This window comes from Mobula birostris, chromosome 18 (assembly GCF_030028105.1).
Source record: "Mobula birostris isolate sMobBir1 chromosome 18, sMobBir1.hap1, whole genome shotgun sequence".
NCBI lineage: Eukaryota > Metazoa > Chordata > Chondrichthyes > Myliobatiformes > Myliobatidae > Mobula > Mobula birostris.
In genome coordinates this window covers 4,315,382-4,334,802 of record NC_092387.1, presented here as the reverse complement: position 1 = coordinate 4,334,802, position 19,421 = coordinate 4,315,382, and the positions used below count along the sequence as shown (strand labels likewise).

At 46.1% G+C, this 19,421-nt stretch overlaps 1 protein-coding gene across 1 annotated transcript in view; it reads right to left on the bottom strand.

The window, feature by feature from the left end:
* The window catches only part of LOC140211911 (chondroitin sulfate proteoglycan 4-like), a 295,088-nt gene that overhangs the window by 24,684 nt on the left and 250,983 nt on the right, over positions 1-19,421 (bottom strand). Inside the window, exons 6-8 of the mRNA XM_072282113.1 lie at positions 18,756-18,954; positions 16,380-16,511; positions 2,054-2,226 (exon numbers count right to left, since the gene is read on the bottom strand). Of these exons, the coding sequence (XP_072138214.1) occupies positions 2,054-2,226; positions 16,380-16,511; positions 18,756-18,954 (504 nt within the window). The remainder of the gene's footprint in view (positions 1-2,053; positions 2,227-16,379; positions 16,512-18,755; positions 18,955-19,421) is intronic.

Sequence of the window (19,421 nt, the reverse complement as noted above, 5' to 3'; positions counted from 1 at the left end):
CATGTCAAGCCTACTTTATAACAAAAGCACTTATCAAACAGACAGTGGAATTAATACCAATTGCAAGAGAACAGTAGTGTATCCTAGGTCACAACTGCTCATCACTATTCTCTCTGCTTTCTGTTTATCTAATATTACATGCAGTCTCTACACTGGGGGTCCACACACCCCTTGCTTAATGGCATTGGTCTATGGCAGAGAAAAGGTTGGGAACCCCTGCCTTACTCCCAGTTTTCCTAATGCCTCATGGCACCTTATCAAATTTTGAAAGTCCGCATTTACAAAATCAACTACACCACCCTTATCAACCCTCCCCTGATACAAACAACTCAAGTTAATCAAACATGACTTACACTTAATCTATGTTTGACAGCCACCTTCTATTCAATGATGAATTATGTCTGAATTTGTTGAATCTGTTCCCTATAATGGGGTGGCTATGGTTTCCTGGTTTAACTTCTTGTCTTTTATTTTACACAGAGGAACACACACAAAGTGCTGGGGGAGCTCAGCATCTACTCTTCTTCTTCCCATCACGCCTACTGTGGCAGAGGTCACCAACAGCAGCTCACCAGAAACCTCTGTCCTGGGCCAGTCTTTCGAGGTGTAACCTATCAGAGATCCTTCCTCTCCCAAGGATGGATCTTTGGAGCTTCTGTTGGAGTGTCTGCACCACTGAATTTTTCTATGGGATGGGATTGCTAGTGCCATGCCCGACCCTCTTTCGTAGCCGGGCTTGGGACCGTCCATTGCAGAGCAGGCAGCATCTATGGAGAAGAGTAAACAGTCGATGTTTTAGGCAGGGACCCTTCAGCAGGTCTTGGCCTGAAACATCGACACTCTATTCCCCTCCATAGATGTTGCCTGACTTGTTGAGTTGCTCCAGCATTTTGTGTGTATTACTCTGGATTTGCAGCATCTGCAGAACTCTCATGTTTACACAGGGAGCTACGTTTGCAGTGCTCCAGCCATCCAGCAGAACCCCTAATTCTGTGGAGTTGTGGGTGACTGTGGTGAAGCCTTTGCGATCTCTACCCAGAGTAACATTGGCTGCTGCCAGCACAAAACTAGAAATTGCTGGGTTCTGGTGAAAGGTCATTGGCCTGAAATATTAACTTTGTTTCACTCTCCACAGAAGCTGCCTAACCAGTTATTTTGCATCATTTCTGCTTTTATAACAGATGTATTGCACTTGCAGGTTTAGCTTTTCAGTTTGACGTCCTCCACCTAGACTGGATGGAGTTTTGAACAGTGCCAACCTCGAATGCATCATCATTTTTCTGCACAGTAGTAGCGTAATGGTGAGCAGGATGATATTACAGCTCTGGGCGTCGGAGTTCAGAGTTTAATTCCAACGTCATCTGTAGGTCCCCCCCACGATCTCTGATTGCTCCAGTTTCCACCCACAGTCCAAAGACGTACCAGTTAGTAGGTTAATTGGTCATTGTAAATTGTTAGGTGATTACTGGGCAGTGCAGCTTACTGGGCTGGAAGGGTCTGTTCCACTCTGTATCCCTAAATAAAATCAATAAAAATAAATATAAATCTGCCTCCCCTTTCCCGCAACTTTACTTATTTACTTATTTGGAGATACAGAGCAGAACAGACACTTGCCAACCTACTGAGCTGCGCCCAGCATCCTTCTGACTTAATCCCTAACCTAATCAGAGGACAATTTACAATCACCAATTAATCTGCTGATCAGTACATCTTTTGACTGTGGGAGGAAACCAGAGTATCCGGAGGAAACCTACATGCCATGGGCAAGTTAGTACAGTGGGCTCCGAACTGTTCTGCCCTGAGCTGTTACACTAATTACCACGGTGCTCCTGACTTTGAGCAAGTGCTGACTTTGACTTTGTCTACCCGCTGGCTTTACCAGTGAGTGTCGCCATGTCCTGTTTCAGGGGCTCTCTCCCCGCTGGACTTGCCACCGAAGGTTCTGGACTTACACTGAACTCCAGAGGAACTTGGGCCATACTCAAATCTCAGCTTCCAGGTGGAAATCTGCCACATTCTCCAGGGAAGAAAGGAAAATGAAACACAAACTCACGTCTTCTTCAGTGAAGCTGAAAACATTCCCAGTGATGTTCTCATTGTGAACTGCAACTAGCTGTCCCAAGGCAGGGGGCGTCACAATTGTGTATGTGATTGGTCGGTTCCTTGCTTTACTGTCATCATTGGTTCTTGCTGTTAGGTGCCTGGTTGTGATTGGCTGGCGTGTTCCTGGGAATGGGATAGTGAAATGAAATGAAGGACAAGGGTTTGTACCAATTTCATGACCATTCTGCCAACTCTTTGCTTGGACTTCTCTACGTCACTCACATCATGCACCATTCCCATCCAGACAGGTATCAGGCACCTCCTCACGGGGGCAGTCCCAGATGGACTGGTTAAATACCATCCAGTTTAGGAGCCTCACTGTTTTCTAAGTAAACACCTTTAACCACATGTCCATCAGGCAGTGGTCAGTGTGGACTGTTCCTGCTGACAATGTGGGACAAGGACACTATGGATCCCGTGGCTTGTTCCCTGAACAAATGGTTCAAACAAACTGGCAGAATGGCTCATCACCAACAAGCACTAAGACTTTGCTTGGATGGCGGTGAGAGGAGCCCTCATAGTCAGAGCTTTACACTACAGATGACATCTCACCCCCTGTACACACTGTCTTTGGGATAGCCATGATGAGGAAGAAACAGCCTCCCACCTCTTTGCAGACTGTGGATTTGCTGAGAGAGTGTGGAGGTGAATGAAAGGGTTTATCCCTAGCAGCCGCAGAACAGAGCATGCTCTGATCTAGGGGTGGACACACACTGAGACAGGCATCAATTGCTTCTGGAAGGTCATGAACTCAGTGAAAGACGCCCTTCGGTGTTCCCGAAACCTGTTGGTCCTGCAGCTGCTAATGATTAGCGAGAGGGAATGCTAATGATTAGCGAGAGGGAATACTAATGATTAGTGTAAGGGAATGCTAATGAAAGGGAATGCTAATCATTAGCATAAGGGAATGTTAATGATTAGTGTGAATGCTAATGATTAGCGAGAGGGAATGCTAATGATTTGCGTAATGCTAATGATTAGCGTGAGGGAATACTAATGATTAGCGTGAGGGAATACTAATGATTAGTGTAAGGGAATGCTAATGATTAGCGAGGGAATGCTAATGATTAGCGTAAGGGAATGCTAATGATTAGTGTAAGGGAATGCTAATGATTAGCGTGAGGGAATACTAATGATTAGCGTAAGGGAATGCTAATGATTAGCGAGAAGGAATGCTAATGATTAGTGAGAGGGAATGCTAATGATTAGCGTAAGGGAATGCTAATGATTAGCGTGAGGGAATACTAATGATTAGTGTAAGGAAATGCTAATGATTAGCGAGAGGGAATGCTAATGATGTGAGAAGGAATGCTAATGATTAGTGTAAGGGAATGCTAATCATTAGCATAAGGGAATGCTAATGAGAGGGAATGCTAATGATTAGTGTGAGGGAATGCTAATGACTAGCAAGAGGAAATGTTGATTTGCGTAATGCTAATGATTAGCGTGAGGGAATACTAATTAGTGTGAGGGAATGCTAATGATTAGTGTGAGGGAATGCTAATGATTAGCGTGACGGAATACTAATGATTGTCAGGGAATGCTAATGATTAGCATCAGGGAATGCTAATGATTAGCGAGAGGAAATGCTAATGATTAGTGTGAGGGAATGCTAATGATTAGTGTAAGGGAATGCTAATGATTAGCGTGAGGGAATGCTAATGATCAGCGAGAGGGAATGCTAATGATTAGTGCATTTCAGGCTGCAGAGTACATGGGAGGGATGCGCTGAAGCTCAGTGCAATCAATGTGGGTTCGGACCCCGTCTGGGCTCTTTTCAGAAGACATAGGAGCAGAATTAGGCTCTTCAGTGCAGTGAGTCTGCTGCTCCATTTATTATCCCCCTCTAATCCATTCTCCTGTAACATTTGACATGCTGATTAATCATGAACCATCAACCTCCGCTTAAAATATAACCAATGATTTGGCCTGTGCAGCTGTTCATGGAAATGAATTCCACAGATTCACCAACCCCTAGCTAAATAAATTCCTCCTCATCTCTGTTCTAAATGGATGTCCCTCTATCCTAAGGCTGTGCCCTCTGGTTCTAGATTCCCCCTCTATAGGCAACATCTTCTCCACGCCCATTCTATCTAGGCCTTTCAATATTTGATAGATTTCAATGAGATCTTCCCTCATTCTTCTGAACTCCAGTGAATGTAGGCTCAGAGCCATCAAACGGTCCTCATACGTTAACCCTTTCATTCCTGGGATCATTGTTGTGAACTACCTCTGACCGTGTCCAATACCAGCAGATCTTTTCTGGGATAAGGGGCCGAAAACTGCTCCAAGTGTGGTGTGACCAATGCCTTATAAAGCCTCAGCATTACATCCTTGTTTTAGTATTCTAGTCCTCTCAAAATGAGTGCTAACATTGCATTTGCCTTCTTTATCACTGACTCAACCTGCAAGGTAACCTTCAGGGAATCCTGCATGAGGAATCCCAAGTCCCTTCGCACCTCTGATTTTTGAATTTCTCCCCATTTAGAAAATAGTCCATGCTTTTGTTCCTTCTACCAAAGTTCATGACCATACACTTCCCGGCACTTTATTCTACCTCCCTTTAATCTTCCTCCTGGCACTTATACCTGAAAGCACTGTGTATTTACCTCCTCCCTCACCTCCATTCTGGGCCCCAAACAGTCCATTCAGGTGAGGCAACACTTCACCTGCAAATCTGCTGGTGTCCAGTGCTCTCAATGCAGCCTCCTCTAAATTGGTGAACCCATCATAAATTGAGGGACCACTTTGTCGACCACAGCTCCATCTACCATAAGCATGACTTCCAGGTAGCCAAACATTTTAATTACGATTCTCATTCCCGTTCTGATGTGTCAATCCATCATCTCCTCTTATGCCAAGATGAGACACCCTCAGGGTGGAGGAGTAATACTTTATGCTCTGTCTGGGCACCCTCCAACTTGATGGCATGAATATCGATTTCTCCTTCCAGTGAACAAATCCACCCCCACTTCCTCTGTTGCATGCTCTGACCTTTCACTTCTTCCCACCTGCCTATTACATCCCCCTGGGTCCCTTTCTCTTATTGTCCTCTCCTATCCGGTTCCTTATTCTCTAGCCTTTGACCTTTTCCACCCACCTGGCTTCACCTGTAACCTTCCAGCTAGCCTCTTTCCCCTCCCCTCATCTTTTTATTCAGGCATCTTCCCCGCTTCCCTTCCGGTTCTCAAGAAGGGTCTCAGCCCAAAATGTCAACCGTTGACTCTTTTCTACAGATGCTGCCTTACCTGCTGAGCTCCTCCAGCATTTTGAGTGTGTTGCTCTATATTCCATCAGACCCTTTGCCCATTCTCCAATATGACTAAGTCCTTCTGCAGCTACCCTGTTTCCTGAACACTACCTGCCCCTCCACCAATCTTTGTGTTGTCCACAAACTTGGCCACAATGCCATCCATTCCTTAAGCCAAATCATTGACGCATTACATGAAAGGCGTGGTCACAACACTGACCCCTGCGGAACACCATCTGTTACTGGCAGCCAACCAAAAAAGGTCCCCTATATTCCCACTCCTGCCAGTCAGCCAACCTTCTATCCATGCTAGTAACTTTCCTGTAATACCATGGGCCCTTATCTTGCACAGCAGCCTTATGTGTGGCACTTCATCAAAGGCTTTCTGAAGATCCAAAGAAACAACATCAACTGACTCTCCTTCGTCTATCCTGCTTGTTATTTCCTCAAAGAACTTCAACAGATTTGTCAGGTAAGATTTCCCCTTAAGGAAACCATGCTGACTTTGGCCTATTTTGTCATGTGCCTCCAAGTACCTCAAAACTTCATCCTTAATAATAGACTTCAATATCTTTCTAACCACTGAAGTTAGACAAAGTGGCCTGAAATTTCTTTTCTTCCGCCTCCTTCACCTCTTAAATAGTGGGGTGACATATTCAGTTTTCCAGTCCTCTGGAGCCATTACAGAATCTAGTGATTCTTGAAAGATCATTACTAGTGCCTCCATGATCTCTATCAGAACCATGGAGTGTAGACCATCTGTAGTCCGGATGACTTACTTTCCTACAGACTTTTCAGCTTCCCAAGCACCTTCTCCTTAGAAAGAGCAAAGACACTCACTTCTTCCCACTGACACTCTCACATTTCTGGCATTCTGCTGGTGTCTTCCACAGTGAGGACCAATGCAAAAATTTTATTAAGTTCATCCGCCACTTCTTTGTCCTGCATTACTACCTCATCAGCATCATTTTACAGCAGTACAATATCTATCTCATCTCTCCTCATATATCTGTAAAAAATCTTCTGAATCCTCTTATATTATCGGTAGCTAACCTTCATACTTCAACTTTTCTCTCTTTATGGGATTTTTACTTGCCTTCCATTGGTTTTTAAAAGCTTCCCAATCCACTACCTTCCCACTCATTTTTGCTCTATTATATGCCCCCTCTTTTGCTTTGATGCTGTTTTTGACTTCCCTTGTTAACGACAGCTGCCTCAACCTCACTTTAGAATACTCCTTCTTTGGGAAGTATCTTTCATGTGCCTTACGAAACTTGCTCCCAAAAACTCCAGCCTTTGCTTTTTGCTATCATCCCTGCTAGTGTCCCCTTCCAATCAACTTTGGCCATCTTCTCTCTCATGTCTCTGTATTTTCTTTTACTGTAATACTGATACATCCAATCTTAGCTTCTTCTTCTCAGACAGCAATTCTGTCATAAGGTGAATTCTATCACACTATAATCATTGTATCCTAAGGTTTCCTTTACCTTCAGCTCTCTAATCAAATCAGGTTCATTACACAACATCGAATCCAGAATTGCCGTTCCTGTGGTGAGCTCAACTACAAGCTGCTCTAAAAAGCCATCATGTAGGAACTCTACGAATTCCCTCTCTTGGGATCCAGAACCAATCTGATTTTCCCAATCAACCTGCATAATAAAATGCTCCATGACTATCGTAACATTACCCTTTCGACATGCATTTTCTATCTCCTGTCGTAATTTGTAGTCCACATCCTGGCTACTGTTCAGAGGCTTGTATATAACACCTATCAGGGTCTTCTTACCCTTGCAGTTTCTTGACTCTATCCACAAGGATTCTACATCTTCTGATCCTATGTCACCTCTTTCTAAGAATTTGATTTCATTTTTTAACAGTAGAATTACCTCACCCCCTCTGCCTACCTGCCTGTCTTTTAATACACTGTGCATTCTTGGATGTTAAGCTCCTGACTATGATCTTCTCTCAGCCATGACCCAGTGATAGAAACATAGAAACATAGAAAGCCTACAGCACAATACAGACCCTTCGGCCCACAATGCTGTGCCAAACATGCACGTACTTTAGAAATTACCTTGGGTAAAATAGCCCTCTATTTTTCTAAGCTCCATGTACCTATCCAGGAGTCTCTTAAAAGACTGTATCATATCTGCCTCCACCACCATTGCCGGCAGCCCATTCCATGCACTCACCACTCTCTACGTAAAAAACTTACCCCTGACATCTCCTCTGTACCTACTTCCAAGCACCTTAAAACTGTGCCTTCTCATGTTAGCCATTTCAGCCCTAGGAAAAAGCCTCTGACTATCCATACGATCAATGCCTCTCATCATCTTATACACCTCTATCAGGTTATACACCTCTATCAGGTCACCTCTCATCCTCCATCGCTCCAAGGAGAAAAGGCCAAGTTCACTCAACCTATTCTCCTAAGGCATGCTCCCCAATCCAGGCAACATCCTTGTGAATCTCCTCTGCACCCTTTCTATAGTTTCCACATCCTTCCTGTAGTGAGGTGACCAGAACTGAGCACAGTACTCCAAGTGGGGTCTGACCAGGGTTCTATACAGCTGTAACATTACCTCTCGGCTCTTGAACTTAATCCCACGGTTGATGAAGGCCAATGCGTCGTATGCCTTCCTAACCACAGAGTCAACCTGCGCAACAGCTTCGAGTGTCCTGTGGACTCAGACCCCAAGATCCCTCTGATCCTCCACACTGCCAAGAGTCTTACCATTAATGCTATATTCTGCCATCATATTTTACCTACCAAAATGAACCACCTCACACTTATCTGCGCTGAACTCCATCTGCCACTTCTCAGCCCAGTTTTGCATCCTATCAATGTCCTGCTATAACCTCTGACAGCCCTCCACACTATCCACAACACCCTCAACCTTTGTGTCATCAGCAAACCTACTAACCCATCTCTCCACCTCCTCATCCAGGTCATTTATAAAAATCACAAAGACAAGGGGTTCCATAACAGATTCCTGAGGCACACCACTGGTGACCAACCTCTATGCAGAATATGACCCGTCTTCAACTACTTGTTGCCTTCTATGGGCAAGCCAGTTCTGGATCCACAAAGCAAGGTCCCCTTGGATCTCATGCCTCCTTACTTTCTCAATAAGCTTTGTATGGGGTACTTTATCAAATGCCTTGCTGAAATCAATATACACTACATCTACTGCTCTACCTTCATCAATGTGTTTAGCCAAATCCTCAAAAAATTCAATCAGGCTCATAAAGCATGACCTGCCTTTGAGAAAGCCATGATGAACACATCATACTATAATCATACTATGCCTCTCCAAATGTTCATAAATCCTGCCTCTCGGGATCTTCTCCATCAACTTACCAACCACTGAAGTAAGACTCACTGGTCTATAATTTCCTAGGCTATCTCTACTCCCTTTCTTGAATGAGGGAACAACATCTGCAAACCTCCAATCCTCTGGAACCTCTCCCATCCCCATTGATGATGCAAAGATCAATGCCAGAGGCTTGGCAAAACTCCTCCCTCACCTCCTACAATAGCCTGGGGTACATCGTATCCAGTCCCAGAGACTATCCATTTTGATGCTTTCCAAAATCTCCAGCACATCTTTTTTTAATGTCTATATGCTCAAGCTTTTCAATGTGCTGTAAGTCATCCCTACAACAATCAAGATCCTTTTCCGTAGCGAATATTGAAGCAAAGTATTCATTAAGTATCTCTGCTATCTCCTCTGGTTCCATACACACTTTTCCACTGTCACACTTGATTGTTCCTATTCTCTCACGTCTTATCCTCTTGCTCTTCACATACTTGTAGAATGCCTTGGGGGTTTCCTTAATCCTGCTCACCAAGGCCTTCTCATGGCCCCTTCTAGCTCTCCTAATTTCATTCTTAAGCTCCTTCCTGCTAGCCTTATAATCTTCAAGATCTCTATCATTACCTAGTTTTTTGAACTTTTCATAAGCTTTTCTTTTCTTCTTGACAAGATTTACAACAGCCTTTGTACACCACAGTTCCTGTACACTACCATCCTTTCCCTGTCTCATTGGAACGTACCTGTGCAGTATGCCACACAAATATCCCCTGAACATTTGCCACATTTCTGCCGTACATTTCCCTGAGAACATCTGTTCCCAATTTATGCTTCTAAGTTCCTGCCTGATAACTTCATATTTCCCCTTATTCCAATTAAACACTTTCCTAACTTGTCTGTTCCTATCCCTCTCCAATGCTATGGTAAGGGAGATAGAATTATGATCATCATCTCCAAAATGCTCTCCCACTGAGAGACCTGACACCTGACCAGGTTCATTTCCCAATACCAAATCAAGTACAGTCTATCCTCTTGTAGGCTTAACTGCATATGGTGTCAATAAACCTTCTTGAACACACCTAACAAACTCCACCCCATCTAAACCCCTTGCTCTAGGAACATGCCAATTGATATTTTGGAAATTAACATCTCCCACCATGACAACCCTGTTATTATTACACCTTTCCAGAATCTGTCTCCCTATCAGCTCCTCAAAGGCCCTGTTACTACTGGGTGGTCTATAAAATACACCCAGTAGAGTTACTGACCCCTTCCTGTTTCTAATTTCCACCCACAGAGACTCAGTAGACAATCCCTCCATGACTTCCTCCTTTTCTGCAGCCGTGACACAATCTCTGATCAGCAGTGCTACGCCTCCACCTCTTTTCCCTCCTTCCCTGTCCTTTCTGAAACATCTCAAGCCTGGCACTTGAAGTAGCCATTCCTGCCCCTGAGCCATCCAAGTCTCTGTAATGGTCACAACATCATAGCTCCAAGTACTGATCCACGCTCTAAACTCTTCCGCTTTGTTCATGATACTTCTGCATTAAAATAAACACATCTCAAACCATGAATATGATGTCTACAACATCATACCTGCCAATCTCTAACTCTGCCAAAGATCATCTACCTTATTCCATAAACTGCATACATTCAAATACAACACATTCATTCCTGTATTAATCATATTCATCACCCTTCTCAATTCTGGCCCCCTCTTAAACACACATCTCACTGACTGCCACATTCTCAGCCCTATCATTCTGGTTCCCATCGCCCTGCCAAATTAGCTTAAACCCCTCTCAACAGCTCTATCAAACCTGCCCACATGGATATTGGTCCCCTTCAGGTTCAGGTGTAACCTGTCCCTTTTTGCAGGACAAGATCTTCTACCTTTTTCCGTATAATATGTGCATTCAAAAGTCCTGTATTCATCACTCTTTTAAATTTTGCCCCTTCACAATCTCATCCCACTGACTGCCATTTTGCCCTATCATCTGCCTGTCCTTCCTCACAATCTCACTACACACTTCATCTAGTTGTATAGTAACTCCCCCATCCTTGGCTGTATCACTCCAGCTCCTATCCTCCTGCCAAATTAGTTTAAACCCCCCTCAACAGCTCTCACAAGCCTGCCCACAAGGATATTGGTACCCCTCGGGTTCAGGTGTAACCCGTCCTTTCTGTACATGTCATCCCCTCCCCAGAAGACATTCCAACGATCCTGAAGTCGAAACACTGCCCCCTGCACCAATTCTTCAGCCACATACCCTATTCTTACTCTGACTGACACATGTCATAAGCAATCCAGAGATTACTACCCCAGAGGTCCTGCTTTTCAGCTTTCTATCTAGCTCCTGAAATTCTCTCTTCAGGACCTCCTCCCTTTTCCTACCTATGTCATTTGTACCAATACATACCATAACTTTCATCTGTCCACCCTCCACCTTTAGAAAGCTGTGGACCTGATCCAAGACCTCCCTGACCTTGCACCTGGGAGGTAACATACCATCTGGTTGTCTCTCTCATGTGCACAGAATCTGCTGGCTGCTCCTTTGATTGTGGAATCCCATATCACTACTGCAGTCCTCTACCCTCCCCTTCCCTTCTGAGCCTCAGAGATCAGTTTGCTGCAGCTTCCAACTGGGTACTCTGCATGGCCTGCCTGTTCCCTTTCCCTCTCCTGACAGTCACACAGGCAACCTAGAAGTGACTACTTCCCTGTAACTCCTATCTATACCTCCTCAGTCTCCCATATGAGCTGAAGGTCATCCAGCAGCAGCTCCAGTTCCTGAATACAGTCTTTATGGAGCTGCAACTCAATGCACTTTGTGTAGGTGTAGTTTATCAGGGAGACAGGTCTCACAAAGTTCCCACATCTCACACAAGGGATGTACCACTAACTCTGGACCCATTCTCAGTGCATTAGCTAGGTACTATCAGAGGAAAAAAAACTTAGCGGAAACTTGCTTGAAACGTCTGCCTGTGCTTGCCCAAGCCTATTGAGGTTAAGCCTGCCCTGTCAAAACTGTTCACTCACTGTTCACTCTTTTTGCGTTTTTACGGCCGTGTTCACTCACTGCTTCCAACTGGCTGCTTCGTTCACAACATCCTGAAGATGGGCCCAGCGTTGACTGTTTAGTCATTTCATTAGATGCTGCCTGACCTGCTGAGTTCCTCCAGCATTTTCTCTGTCATTTACACCTTTGCTTCTTTTTACTTGGCCCCTGCCGAGTGCCCAATAGATCATTATGATTGAGTCCGCTGAAAGCACCTGAGCTCTTTTTAAATCTTCAATACTTTTCAAACAAAGAAAGGGTGAATCACCTCAGGAATCCATGTGATGAGCAATGATACTACAGCTGTTTGTGTTTTTTCCTCTCTTTAGGCCGTCAAAGGTGAAGGGAGAAGGCAGGAGAATGGCGTTGACAGGGATAATAAATCAGCCATGATGGGCTGAATGGCCTAATTCTGATGCTACATTTTACGGTCCTTGCATTATGTTATGCACTGACTGATAGTGTCCATTTCATTTTTGCACGATTTCTTCCTTTTACATTTTCAATCATCAACAAAATCGAGTTTTGAAATAAAATAAACCTGCTCCCTTTGATCTTGGTTCTGGACAGCTGACTGTAGCGTGGTAGGGGAGGAAGGTCCTCAGCCCATATTCTGACACAGCCCACACTAGTTACCGAGCCCATATTCTGACACAGTCCACACGATATTCTGACACAGCCCACACTAGTTACCCTGAGCCCATATTCTGACACAGCCCACACTAGTTACCCTGAGCCCATATTCTGACACAGCCCACACTAGTTACCGAGCCCATATTCTGACACGGCCCACACTAGTTGCCCTGAGCCCATATTCTGATACAGCCCACACTAGTTACCGAGCCCATATTCTGACACGGCCCACACTAGTTGCCCTGAGCCCATATTCTGATACAGCCCACACTAGTTACCGAGCCCATATTCTGACACAGCCCACACCAGTTACCCTGAGCCCATATTCTGACACGGCCCACACTAGTTACCGAGCCCATATTCTGACACAGCCCACACTAGTTACTCTGAGCCCATATTCTGACACAGCCCACACTAGTTACCCTGAGCCCATATTCTGTTACGGCCCACACTAGTTACCCTGAGCCCATATTCTGACACAGCCCACACTAGTTACCCTGAGCCCATATTCCGACACAGCCCACACTAGTTGCCCTGAGCCCATATTCTGACACGGCCCACACTAGTTACCCTGAGCCCATATTCTGACACAGCCCACACTAGTTACCGAGCCCATATTCTGACACGGCCCACACTCGTTACCCTGAGCCCATATTCTGACACGGCCCACACTCGTTACCCTGAGCCCATATTCTGACACAGCCCACACTAGTTACCCTGAGCCCATATTCTGACACAGCCCACACTAGTTACCCTGAGCCCATATTCTGACACAGCCCACACTAGTTACCGAGCCCATATTCTGACACGGCCCACACTCGATACCCTGAGCCCATATTCTGACACGGCCCACACTCGTTACCCTGAGCCCATATTCTGACACAGCCCACACTAGTTACCCTGAGCCCATATTCTGACACGGCCCACACTAGTTACCCTGAGCCCATATTCTGACACAGCCCACACTAGTTACCGAGCCCATATTCTGACACAGCCCACACTAGTTACCCTGAGCCCATATTCTGTTACGGCCCACACTAGTTACCCTGAGCCCATATTCTGACAAAGCCCACACTAGTTACCCTGAGCCCATATTCCGATACAGCCCACACTAGATACCCTGAAACACACATAAAAGTTGCTGGTGTACGCAGCAGGCCAGGCAGCATCTCTAGGAAGAGGTGCAGTCGACGTTTCCGGCCGAGACCCTTCATCAGGACTAACTGAAGGAAGAGTGAGTAAGGGATTTGAAAGTTGGAGAGGGAGGGGGAGATCCAAAATGATAGGAGAAGACAGGAGGGGGAGGGATGGAGCCAAGAGCTGGACAGGTGATAGGCAAAAGGGATACGAGAGGATCATGGGACAGGAGGTCCGGGAAGAAAGACAAGGAGGGCAGCGGGGAGGACCCAGAGGATGGGCAAGAGGTATATTCAGAGGGACAGGGAGAAAAAGGAGAGTGAGAGAAAGAATGTGTGTATAAAAATAAGTAACAGATGGGGTACGAGGGGGAGGTGGGGCATTAGCGGAAGTTAGAGAAGTCGATGTTCATGCCATCAGGTTGGAGGCTACCCAGACGGAACGACCATGGACACATTCAAAGTGATTGCGCAACCACCAACTGCGACTCCAGCCTTGAACTCCAGGCCGGGTCTTTATGTGCTGCTATTGTGACTCCCGTCTCCCCTTCTCCCCCCACCACTCTGCAACTCCGTCTCCCTCAGATCCCACCGTCAGCTCCTGGGCCCTCGAGGCTCCATCTTCCTCTCACCCCAACCATCCCCTCTCCACTGAGACCACCTTGAGACCTTCCTGAAGCTCTACGCTTCTTTTTGGATTCCAGACCTAATCAGTTCCCCTCTACCACCACTCTGCTCCGTCTAGCAGAATTAGTCCTTACTCTTAATAATTTCTCCTTTGGCTCCTCCCACTTCCTCCAAACTAAAGGTGTAGTTATGGGCACCCGTATGGGTCCCAGCTATGCCTGCCTTTTTGTTGGCTTTGTGGAACAATCTATGTTCCGTGCCTATTCTGGTATCTGTCCCCCACTTTTCCTTCGCTACATCGACGACTGCATTGGCGCTGCTTCCTGCACGCATGCAGAGCTCATTGACTTTATTAACTTTGCCTCCAACTCTCACCCTGCCCTCAAGTTTACCTGGGCCATTTCCGACACTTCCCTCCCCTTTCTAGATCTTTCTGTCTCTGTCTCTGGAGACAGCTTATCCACTGATGTCTACTATAAGCCTACTGACTCTCACAGCTATCTGGACTATTCTTCTTCTCACCCTGTCTCTTGCAAAAACGCCATCCCCTTCTCGCAATTCCTCCATCTCTGCCGCATCTGCTCTCAGGATGAGGCTTTCATTCTAGGACGAGGGAGAGGTCTTCCTTTTTTAAAGAAAGGGGCTTCCCTTCCTCCACTATCAACTCTGCTCTTAAACGCATCTCCCCCATTTCACGTACATCTGCTCTCACTCCATCCTCCCGCCACCCCACTAGGAATAGGGTTCCCCTGGTCCTCACCTACCACCCCACCAGCCTCCGGGTCCAACATATTATTCTCCGTAACTTCCGTCACCTCCAATGGGATCCCACCACTAAGCACACCTTTCCCTCCCCCCGCCTCTCTGCATTCCGCAGGGATCGCTCCCTACGCGACTCCCTTGTCCATTCGTCCCCCCCATCCCTCCCCACTGATCTCCCTCCTGGCACTTATCCATGTAAGCAGAACAAGTGCTACACATGCCCTTACACTTCCTCCCTTAACACCATTCAGGTCCCCAAACAGTCCTTCCAGGTGAGGCAACACTTCACCTGTGAGTCGACTGGGGTGATATACTGTGTCCGGTGCTCCCGATGTGGCCTTTTATATATTGGTGAGACCCGACGCAGACTGGGAGACCGCTTTGCTGAACATCCAGGCTCTGTCCGCCAGAGAAAGCAGGATCTCCCAGTGGCCACACATTTTAATTCCACATCCCATTCCCATTCTGACATGTCTATCCACGGCCTCCTCTACTGTAAAGATGAAGCCACACTCAGGTTGGAGGAACAACACCTTATATTCCGTCTGGGTAGCCTCCAACCTGATGGCATGAACATCGACTTCTCTAACTTCCGCTAATGCTCCACCTCCCCCTCGAACCCCATCTGATACTTATTTTTATACACACATTCTTTCTCTCACTCTCCTTTTTCTCCCTCTGTCCCTCTGAATATACCTCTTGCCCATCCTCTGGGTCCCCCCCCCTCCGTCTTTCTTCCCGGACCTCCTGTCCCATGACCCTCTCGTATCCCTTTTGCCTATCACCTGTCCAGCTCTTGGCTCCATCCCTCCCCCTCCTGTCTTCTCCTATCATTTTGGATCTCCCCCTCCCCCTCCAACTTTCAAATCCCTTACTTACTCTTCCTTCAGTTAGTCCTGACGAAGGGTCTCAGCCTGAAACGTCGACTGCACCTCTTCCTAGAGATGCTGCCTGGCCTGCTGCATTCACCAGCAACTGTTATGTGTGTTGCTTGAATTTCCAGCATCTGCAGAATTCCTGTTATTTGCCTAGATACCCTGAGCCCATATTCTGACACAGCCCACACTAGTTACCCTGAGCCCATATTCTGACACAGCCCACACTAGTTACCCTGAGCCCATATTCTGACACAGCCCACACTCGTTACCCTGAGCCCATATTCTGTTACAGCCCACACTAGTTACCCTGAGCCCATATTCTGACACAGCCCACACTAGTTACCCTGAGCCCATATTCTGTTACGGCCCACACTAGTTGCCCTGAGCCCATATTCTGATACAGCCCATACTAGTTACCCTGAGCCCATATTCTGACACAGCCCACACTAGTTACCGAGCCCATATTCTGACACAGCCCACACTAGTTACCCTGAGCCCATAGTCTGACACAGCCCACACTAGTTACCCTAGCCCATATTCTGACACAGCCCACACTAGTTACCCTGAGCCCATAGTCTGACACAGCCCACATTAGTTACCCTAGCCCATGTCCTTACCTGGATAAACAACGAAAGGCTCCTCAGTTTTGATCTGAATCTTCAAGGATCTAGCCTTGACTGTGAATAACTGGCTGAGGGTGTGTTTAATACCATCGGACACCTGAAAATGGAACCCTCCAGACAATGATCCTGTGAGACACATGGAGGGGGAAACAGATTAGAAAACACTTCTCATTTGACCATCTTTCATGTTTGATTTCTGTCTGTTTCAGGCCCAGCATTTCCCATTTGATTCATCAGATTTACTGTCTCCCTTGGTCATCCTCTCTGTTGAAGAATGGTCACATTGCTACAGAAACAACGTGACAATTTCTAGATGGAGCAGAAGATTGAGAGAGGAGAGCACAGGAGCAGCCGCCTCACCTACCACGGTCTGAGGGAGGCCTATGGAGAGTGAGAGGAAAGATGCGGAGGGAAGAGGATCGATGATAAGGGAATGATCCAGGTGGGAGGGGAAGAGAAAATTTGGGAAGAAAAGGAGAGGTTCCACAGTTGAGTACTTGGAACAAGCTAGGGACATCACTACCCAGGACATGCCCTCTTCTCATTACTACCATCATGGAGGAGGTGCAGGAGCCAGAAGACACACACTACTCATTTTACAAACAGCTTCTTCCCTTCCACCATCAGAAATTTAGATTTCTAGATTTACTCTCTTTTTGTGCCACTTATCTACTCTATATATTTACTATTGTGACTGAGTACTTTTATGCATTGTGAGGTACAGCTGCCACACAACAAACTTCACAGAATTAAATCAGAATCAGGTTTAATATCACTGGCATACGTCAGGAAATTTGTTGTCACATGGCAGCAGTACATTGTAAAATATAATAATTAAAAACTATAAATTACAGTAAGATATATATTAAATTAGTGCAGAAAGAGAGAAGAAAGAGTGAGACAGTGTTCATGGGTTCATTGTCCATTCAGAAATCAGATGGCAGAGAGGAAGAAGCTGTTCCTGAATTGCTGAGTGTGTGTCTTCAGGCTCCTGTATTTCCTTCATGATGGTAGCAATGAGAAGAGGGCTTGTCCTGGCTGATGGGGGTCCTTAATGATGGATGGTGCATTTTGAAGGCATTGCATTTTGAAGGCTGGTGCACATGATGGGGGGGGTTGATGAGTTTACAACTTTTTGCAGCTTTTTTCGATTCTGTACATTAGCCTACATCCCCACCCCATACCAGACAGTGATGCAACCAGCCAGGATGCTCTCCACGGTACAGCTGTAGAAATTGGCTAGAGTCTTTGGTGACATACCAAATCTCCTCAAACTCCTAGTGAAATATATTCACCGTTTTGCCTTCATTGAAATTGCATCAATATGATGTACCCAGGGTAGCTCCTCAGAAATGTTGGTACCCAGGAACTTGAAACTGCTCAACTTATCCATTGCTGACCGCTTGATGGGGATTGTGTGTGTGTTCCCTGGCTTTCCCCAACACAACACAGAAATGTGATTCTGATTCTGGGAGATGGCAATGGGTCAGCCATGATCTTACTGAATTGTGCAGCAGGCTGAATTGGCCAAACGGCCTGCTTCTGCTCCAATTTCTGAATCTCTTATGTTACAGTCCAGTTTTAGGTGTGCACAAAACGGAGCTAGATGGTAAGATTAGGACTTGGGGAAGGCAGTTGGAGCATTGCAAAAGCAAAGGGTTTCTTCGTCTGTCCAGGATTGTTTAATGCCTCTGGGACAGGATCGGGGCTTGGTTCAAACTCACCAGCATATCCAGTAAAACAGATGGGGCCTTCCTTCACAAAATGAGTTTGGACTCCAGTACAAGAATGCTAAAATGCATTTTCAAATAGAATTACATCACATTAGATTCCTTCCTTACACTGGTTAGAGATGATTTTAAGTCTGGTGGGACCACGTATGGAGTATAGTGTCCCAGTCCTCTAAACTACGGAAAGATATTCCTGTGACAGAGGGACTTCAGTAGTTCATTCTTTGAATGGTGGGCTTGATTTAACAGACAGCTTGGAAGGATGAGGGGAAGGTGTTTCAGGCACTGGTGGGGTAGATGTAGGGATGGTTTAGAGACAGGGGTTACTGTCTGATAATAGGGTCACTTATCAGGATGAAGATGGGAAGGAATGTTCTTAACCTGCAGGGTAATGAATCTGGAGTGCTCAGCCCAAAAGTAGGGCTTGATCTGAAACTGTAATCTGTTCCATCTGTTGTTCTGGGGATCTTCTCTCCATGTTGGCATGGAACCAGGACCAGGTGTCTGCTTCACAACCCCGTCAGCCTGACTTTAAAATGAGGGAGCTCCATGGTATCCCAGCTCTCTGTGCCCGGTCACTGGGAAAGTTGACTAGGCTGGTTTTGGGGCACAGTGTTAGGTGAGGTTAGGACTGCCTTACCATGGTGTACAAAGGTGACCAGCCCTGCATTGATCTGAGCCTGGGTGAACTCCAGGACGTTGTCAGTCAGGTCAGGCTTCAGGGCCACGTGCCCATTAGATGGAGGGCTGATGGAATAAACTAGGTCATCTGCAGGGCTGTCAGCATCCTCCGTGTACAGTAAATCCAAGGAAATCTCAGCATGACTGTCTTCCCACATCTAGGAAAAGCAATGAAATATAGTCAAACTCTCTCCATTTGGAATTTCTGCCTCCACCCCTGAGTCCCGCCCCCCCCCCCCACACACACACACAAGAACATAAGAACATAAGACATAGGAGCAGGAGTCGGCCATCTGGCCCATTGAGCCTGCTCCACCATTCAATAAGATCATGGCTGATCTGACCTTGGACTCATCTCCACCTCCCTGCCTTTTCCCCATAACCCTTAATTCCCCTACTATGCAAAAATCTATCCACCCTTGTCTTAAATATATTTACTGAGGTAGCCGCCATGCTTCATTGGGCACGAAATTCCACAGATTCACCACTCTCTGGGAAAAGCAGCTCCTCCTCATCTCCGTCCTAAATCTACTCCCCTGAAGCTTGAGGCTATATCCCCTAGTTCTAGTCTCACCTATCAGTGGAATCTATCCCCTTCATAATTTTATGTTTCTATAAGATCCCC